General features: G+C 33.7%; 1 protein-coding gene across 1 annotated transcript; it reads right to left on the minus strand.

Moving 5' to 3' along the window:
• Positions 1 to 409: 409 nt before the first annotated feature.
• Positions 410 to 3969, minus strand: LOC128229631 (galactoside alpha-(1,2)-fucosyltransferase 2-like). Its single transcript, XM_052941397.1, has 2 exons — positions 3132 to 3969; positions 410 to 863 (listed from the first exon to the last, which is right to left on the minus strand). The coding sequence occupies exons 1-2, from the start codon at positions 3919 to 3921 to the stop codon at positions 445 to 447; spliced, it is 1209 nt and encodes a 402-aa protein (XP_052797357.1). The 5' UTR covers positions 3922 to 3969; the 3' UTR covers positions 410 to 444.
• Between the last annotated feature and the right edge of the window lie 4843 nt (positions 3970 to 8812).

The raw sequence follows: 8812 nt of genomic DNA on the forward strand, positions 1-8812 counted from the left end.
AAAACCGGCGTGTCAGTGACATAATTTTGATTTGAATGGCTGTTTGTGAAGGTGTGTGCAGGTCGAGCGTTACATTGACCTATACGATAGGTTAAAGTGCATGACAGTCATTTTTGGGTTAGGATAATATTCATTAAGAAAAATAGGTTTTACTTATTAATCAAAGTGATCAAATCGTAGTGAATGCATTAACGCTTTTGGTCAATGGAATGCGAGAGCAAATGCTGTACTCATGTAAACACATTGTTTAAACCAAGTGTAAGCATTATGAAAGAAATTTAAAGGCCGCTCCGTTGAGTGCACTGAAAAAGTTTGTGTTGAAACAATATCACTTCCTAGTTGTTTGTCCCCTTTAGTAATCAAAAGAATTATCGATCGTAATTTATTTATTATAAATATATTACTGTGCTTCACATTCGACGCACTCAAAGATGTTTAACAAATTTATAGACCTATCCAGTGTTTTGGATAATAATCACTTCTGTTTAAGCCTTTACCAACAATTGTATATTGTGTTGGCCACGAGGAGCCATACACAGTTATTCCACCAGATAGCCAAGCCCCCCACCAACCAAATGTCCCGATGGTTATAATCACGTGATCACAACAAGCCATGATTGCAAAGTCTAGGACAGCATCTTTAAAAGGGGAGTAAAACACGTCGGGTCCTGACGTATTGTTTTTGCACCATTCCATGCCATTGCTGAGGACATCAAAGTGGACTGTCTTCTTTCGGAACATATTTCTGAAGTATTCCATAGATCTATTTAGGTAAGTTGCGTCCGATGGAACATAACCTCGTTTGACGTTAGCATCTGTTGCCATATCGCCTCTTCGAACGTGCACACACACATTAACTGCGCCTATGATATTGTAAATAGTTTCCACAGTAGAATTGACAGATGTATTAGCTGAGACATGAATGGGAAGTTAACACGACATAAGATGCAGAAATGAAATGGTATGCCTTTTATGCGATCGGGATAAACGAATATGGTTATAAAGATGAAATGATATTTAATTTCGCTTAGGAGGTCTTATTGTTTTCTAGTCATTGTCGACCTTATGGCCACACCAAATTAATGTTTCGTTCCGCGGATTTTGTAAAAAAAAAAATGGAGCGAGCGAGCGAAAAAAAATTACAATTTTGGCAGTTTTCATTAAACCCGAAGCGAGCGAAAACGAAAAACATATTATTATTTTTTCCTAATAATCAATATTAAAAGGAAAGATTGTTCAATATAATTGCCCTTAAACCCATTTACATGCAATCTTGAACTGAACCTCTAATGGACATTGGCAAAATGTCGGAATACATACTATTTATTCATGTGTGTTTAGTATAAAACATTATATGGATAAATCAAATTTCTAATATTAAAATTTATTTTAATATGACAATCGATCAAAATAAAAAAGTAAACTGCTTTTAGTTTGGGAAAAGTTTGAAACGACTTATATAAATCTACCTGAATCATTTTAACATCATTTACAATTGTATTTAGACATACTTATTGCTTTCGGATGTTTAAAAAAAATATAATTTACACATGCATCATCAAACAGCAGGCTCTATATACAATAATTTTGAATTTCTAGACTAAGTTTTGTTTTGATTATCACAGGAAATGCAATGTGCTTATAAAAACAAAAATAACAAGGATATGTGCACAGAACTTTTATGTACAGTGCTTGTATGCACCAGCCAAATGTATATGGGTCCCTTAGTCCGGAATATCAGGGATACATTGGTAAGGCATTCTCCACTTTTTTGGAGTAAAAACGAAACCACTGCATTCCACTAGGCATTGCGTGGCCAACCTGGAAGGTAAAAACACGGCTCATTGCCCCCGCTGTCCCTGGTATACTCCCCAGACCAGGACGAGGTGTGAGGGGCAGTGGTTACAATTGACTGGTGCATTATAATCCCGAATTATGCTGCAAACGAAAGCAAAATTTAAGATGATTTACTTAGGCCTACCCATGATTTGGTCTATCTAGACCAGTGTTTATATCGCTATTCGGAAAAAAATGTTCAAAACGGTTGTTTTGTCAACATTTGGTCAATAATGAGCTTGATACATCAATCTGGTCCGAACAATGACTCATGGTCCTGTTAATTTGAGCTGTCATATTCAGCATCGTCGTTATGAAGTAAAATTTTGGTCATTCCGATTTCCATCCAAAACGAGTCACTATCAACGCAAAATAGCTACCAGTCTCAGAAACACATGCATTAATGCATAATTTTGCTTTAATGAATGATCCTTTAGTGCATGAGACGATTAACAATCACTACAAGTATGCGCAAAACATATTTAATGTCTGAAATAAGATTTAATTTCCAAAATTCCAGCCACATTTTCAGTACCGGAAGCCGCCTTATTTATTTATTTTTTTATTGAAACCCATGCTTAACCGATCGATATACAGTATAAAAACACCACGCATCGGTAACTTCACTTTACAAAATACGTTAACTAGCGTAGAAAAATATATAACTGATTAGTTTTCAGCCTTAAAAAAAATATTACCTAAAAAAACTTTGTTGGCGATTAAAATGAAGGTGCGGGCGCACTAAAAATATATTTGTTTTTAATTTTCGAAAAATATAGGAGCGGTAAATCCGCAGAAACGAACATCAAATTTGGTGTGGCCTTATTAATAATTGACAAGAAAAACATTAATAACGTCAACGGACTAGACACCAGATGTTCATATAATACGGCAAGTTCAGTATTTTTTTAAAAACAAGCCTAGAATTATCAATACGATGTAGTAGGACGCCGGTAATAAGTTGTTTTACATATTAAGATAATGAATAATCGCAAGCTCAGCGGAGTTTACCTGTCAAAAAAGCACATAAGGGTTTCTCAGGTTAAAATGCGTATATTTCGCGTGTGAAGGTCCAGAGATAAATGTAGCAAAGCTTTTTTTAAATTACTTGGATATACGTTGTAGACTACCGCATTTTATTTCACAATGCAAAAAATGCAAAAATGCAAAAGATACCTGTGTCGTGGGAGATGTGATACATCAATTAGCAAGATTAAATGCGTTGTCTATCTTTTTTCTACAATGGTATCATCTGGCGTCTAGTCAAAAATTCAATTTTATATAATAATTTGTACCTGGTGATGATATGTTTTGCAGAAATGCCTTTGCTTTGTCGGTGAATTTAGCTTTCAAAGTAAATATTTTTCGCACTACATCCTTCGCATTGTCGAAATATTTCCAGCTACATCGATAACCACCTAGGGTCCAATTCTGACCACAATCTAAAGACTCCACTTCTTTCTGATATGTACCATACTTTACTTCACCAAAGTTTTTTTCGTTAACTGCAGGCACGTTAACGTAAATCGGCGGCATTTCGAACCATTTAAATATGTAATGATTGTACCGCGACTGAGGCGTCATACCTCGTCTTTTGGCAACTCCGATCAAGGCCGCTATTTCAAACATAAGATTTCCAGCTCTACCTTGAGGGCCTTTGGAGGAAATATAGGTGTTACAATGACTGTTTCTACAAGCAATGTTACACACTGGATGCGATCCACAAGTTATGTTCTCCTTCTTCCGTTTAGTGAATGGAATGTTTGTGCCACAAGATCTGTTTTTACACGCAACGTTACTGTCCGGTTCGTTATCGATTGATTTGCGTGTTTCAGTAATTTTCCGTTCCCCCTGTTGTTTGTACTTTAACCAGAATATCTCAAAACATGTCATATTACAAACACCTGTCTGATACTCGTGATTGCAAGCTTGTGACGTATCATTCATTACTTTTCCAATTATCAAGTTCCTGTTCATAAAACCTCTCACATCCAATTGTGCTATTGCGTTATGTTTCAAACAGATATATGCAACAATAAATGCTGCACACAATACTATAAACATATAGAAAATTCGGTTTGTCATGTTACAAGCATTATGTATGTATTCAAATCAGTGCATACATGGGTAATGTTTTTGATGACACGAAGAAAAGTATCGTATTACTATCCATATAGATCCTGTATAGTAGAATATGACGCAATCTTGTATTACATTACATTTATCTATGCTCGAACGCCAATAAGACATATTGACAACAAAATGCGCTTGGGGCGATAACCATTAATCTTACACTCTTATCAAAATCAAAACATACACATGTACTTTCTATATAAAGCATTTATGGAAAATATTATTAACTAATAACAATACCGTTACCATCCTTAATAGCTGTGAATTCACAAATATAAATTGACTGGTTAGTGCTAAAAGATTTATAGTCATCAACTATCGTCTCATAAGGTAGACATATCGTGTCTTCCGCACCTTTTTCAAATTTAGCACAGTATCCTTCATTAGAACCAGTGTTTTCAGTTTATCTTCATCCTTTTCAGTACATATAAACACATATTTAAATGTGGTAAATTTGGGAGTAAGAGTGCATCTTTCAAGAAAAGTATCTTAAAAATTCACTATTAACGTGGTAGATATGTTACAAACAAACCGAATACTTATATGTGTCTTTGAATAGGTTTCAAGCTTACAACAGTAAGATTCCTCTTTGATTTGTTCAGTTTATTAATTTTGGTGTCCGTTAAAGATGCACTCTTAATCCCCAATCAGATTAACCACAATAAATGATATTGTTTTAATATTTAAAAACCGGATGAAACGATGTTGAAATTAATGGTTATGATGGAGAAAACAAAGATTCATTTGAAAGAAATGCGCATAAAACACGGTATGACTTTATGAAACTATAGTAGATCACAGTAAATCTTATAGCATTCATCAATCATTTAAACAAATCGCATTTTCTGCAATTAAATATACGGTAATAATGTTGTTATCAGTAATTAATATTTTCCAAAAATGCATTATTAAGGAAGTAGTTATAGGTTTTCAGTCAAAATTGATGTTTGTTATAGATGTGTATGTAATGATTTTAAATAAGAGTGTCACTTTAACGTAAGTGGAACGTTTCCGGTCAAGTTTAATTCAAGAGTTATTGTTGTTTTGTTTTATATTCTTTTGTCAAAGATTGCTTTTTGTTATTCGTTAAATGTGTATTTTTAAAGTCATTTTTTTCAAATGACAAGTTCAATTCAAACTGTATCATTGCTAACCTTTTCTTCGTATATTATTAGAGTAAATACCCTGTAGTCGGCTCCAGGTTGACATTTTAGTATTTATCGTTGAACAATTGGCGTTTGGTGTTAAATTTTATCTGTTCTTTGTAGATTAATAAAACTTTGTGTAGGACTTTCAACATCTGCTGTTATACTAAATGATGATTCTACTTGCCTGCTACGTTGTGCAACATATCGAGTAATTATGTTCACTGTAACGGTCCAATTGAATTTGTCATAAAATATTAAATATTATTTAGCTGTCTGGAGATCCACAGTACCAGCTTATTCACAACAACGCAACTGGCATCAGCACAATCATCCTTGAAAATAAGATTATCATCAGTGTAAGCTGTAAGCTTAATTGCAATTGAATTGGTTGTAGCATGTTAGTTTTCTGTCCTTCAAGAATGTCAATTTGTTTGGTGGTTTAATTGTATAAAACATCACTGTCGGCTTGAATGGTAATTCTAGATACTTAAAGCCTTTGTTGTGACTCTCTTCGGTGACTGCCTAATCATTTTTCCATTTTTTTACCTTTCATCAACAATTTAGAGTAGCCTTGCCATAAATTAATCGATTATTTTCACCGGCGCTATATCAAGAACCATCCGCTGATTTATTTTACTTTAAAGATTACTTGAGTAGCGATTATAATTATTTAACCTTAAGCTTCTTTCCATCAAGGTAAAATTATAACCGCTCGTTGTTTTTCTTGCTCAATCTACTGGTCAAGAGAGTGACGTTTCTAGTAAATTCTATATATAACTCGGAACATTTACAATATAACGCAAGCTCCGCAGAGCTTTTGATACCGACTATAAACATACATTATAATGACAAGTAATACATGAATATTGGATATCCCTTGATTTCTCAAATTTATTTTTAAGAAAATACATAACGTATCATATTTGTTAAGACATTTTTACACAAGGCGTTTAAAATGAGGCGCATGACATGAATAAATAAAAGCAGTCTTAGAAAACGTTGAAAAAAAGGGATTTTTTTTTTAAAATAAGCATTAATGAATAATTAATAAGTAAAATAGCTAATATAATATTAATGCATATTAAAAGCATAAGCATGCATATGATAACCAACATTCTCAGCAAAAGCAGTTAGCCAGCATATGGTTCAGCATGCAGACTATGTTTTACAAGATGGACAAGAACATGTTGAACCGTCACAGTGACTTATCATTGATTTGAATTGAGACATCGTTGTGTTTGTCTGGTGTAATTTGGTGAAAGGTGCCATAGTCTGGCTGCTGATTACCTAAAGGAGTTCAAACCATACCTTATACTATAGATTTTTGGCAGTTCAGTCACTTTTGTATATCTAAAATCATAGTGAAAATGTTTAAATTTTCAATATCATGTAGATAAATAGGTCGTTGTTTATTCAAAATTTTAAAGACTTTAATAGGAGCAGTTCTTATTCTCCGAACTTCATGTAAGCAAGAATTTTCAAGTAGGGTTTTGTAGGAGCTTGTAGAATCATTATAAATAAAACGAAAGGCTCTGTACTGGAATTTCTTTATATTAACTGTATTTGTCTTACCAATGAAGTGCGAAGTTAAAGTAAAACTGAACTGATATTTTACATTAAATTATTACATAATGATATAAAAGATTGATAATTTTCAAGTTTGATACGATAAGTTATTCAGTTCAAATCATTTTTATAAGCTGGAAGTTTTGTTACAAACTACCCCTTATTCCGCATTCTCCGAAAAACTCGACTGACTTACGTCCCTTGGCGTTGCTATACGTTCGTAGTTGTTTCCCTTGGTACTGCCTCTCGGTTTTGATAGAGAATGAAGATGAAACGGGAGCCAGTCGTTTGACATATCAACTTCTGCGTCCGCGAAATGCAGAAAAAAGAACTTTCCGAGGTTTCCAGTCGACTTATTTGGTTTATCACCAAAATAACGAGTAAAACATATGGATTCTGCTTAATCTTCCGAAGTAGACGCTTTTAATTAATAAATTCCGAGGTTTCCGTCCACCTTTTTGGTTTATCACCAAAATAACGAGTAAAACATATGGATTCTGCTTAATCTTCCAAAGTAGACGCTTTTAATTTAAAGGTTAACAGAAGGAAATGGAACGAATCAATAGATTTAACCAAGTCAAACACTGAAAGTTTGAAACAGTTTCAAACTGACGATAAATCATGTGTTCCTGAACCGGTTGAAGTATAAATCTGTGAATAATTTAGTGTACCAGTATCAGTATAATAGGGGCGGTTCTAGAATTTCAATTGGGGATCGGTGTGTTACCCCTTAGTACCCCAAATAGGCAACAGCTTTGACCCTTATGCTCTCTGAATTCGTCCCGACACGTTCCAAATCGTCACCAACGCTCTCCGTATTCGTCCCCAAACTTGGATTGATTAAACAATGTGTTCCTCAACAATATAATTTGATCAAACAAATATATATATATACATGCAGCATATATCAATGGTAAAACTGTAATTTTTTAAACGTAACAGTACCTAAGACTAATGGTAATCACACAGTGCTCAAAATGTAAATATGAGAATCAACAGTTACTTATATCATGAAAATAAGACTCAAAATAGGGAATAAAGAGATTGTTTTCAATAAAGTAATATTTACCCCAGTTTACAAATTGTGTTCCTCTTACAATACCCCTTGGGCAATAAACACATTACATCGGCCAATTTAGCACACTTGCTCCTAGAGCATCGAGTCAAGACTGAAATATTAACTAAGCGAACAATGCTAGCACCGTCATTAGAAACATCATATCTGCCAGGACCGGCGCTGGTGTTTGTCAGGAAGATAAAGGTTGATATGTTAACACACAGACACTATACAATTTACAAAAATATTTTAAAAAGAGGCAATACCTATAACAAAAACAAATCTTGACAATTTGCTTTAATAAGATGAATAGCTTATTTATGTAATAATTGTTTTTTGTCGTATTTAAGAGTTTTACAAATTTAAACATTCTTGGTCTTCCCCAGTACACTTTGGTATATAGTGTTCCCGTAAATCCCTATATGAAGGACAAATTAACACAAAGTGGAATTCATCTTCTATGTCATTATTTCCACAAATTGTACATTTGCGGTCACTTCTTGGAATTTTTGAGTACCGTCCTTGTTCAACAACTAGTCAATGTGATGACAATCTTAGATTACATATTTCATGGCTATGTTTGATATTATCAATTGATGTCAAGTAGCTAGACATGTCAAAGTTAGTTTTAAACGCATAAAACAGTGACAATGCGAACGATGTCCTTACGCCCTCATGCCACTCTGTAATGTAAAGATCCTTTAACCTTAGTTTGAATTGTTCAATGAAAACAGGAACATTGATTACCGAGTCTCTAAATGTCCACACATCACTAAAACCTGTCAATTGTAACATATCCTTTACATTTGAGATACAGTTACGTTTGTCCTGGTTGCATTTAAGTAATAAAGCGCTATATACAGTGTACAATATATGTTTTGTATTGCAACAATTCATGATTTTAAACCAATATTTCATAATCTTAACTTTTCTATTTACAAAGAGTGGAAACCGTCCCGTTTCAACGTATAATGCTGGATTATTTGTTCTGAATAACTTTCTTATTTGTCAATATATCATCAATATCTCCCAAGACATTGTTGAATGTGTAATCTGAGGCATTTTGACAAAA

Source organism: Mya arenaria, chromosome 4, assembly GCF_026914265.1.
Source record: "Mya arenaria isolate MELC-2E11 chromosome 4, ASM2691426v1".
NCBI classification, from domain to species: Eukaryota; Metazoa; Mollusca; class Bivalvia; order Myida; family Myidae; genus Mya; species Mya arenaria.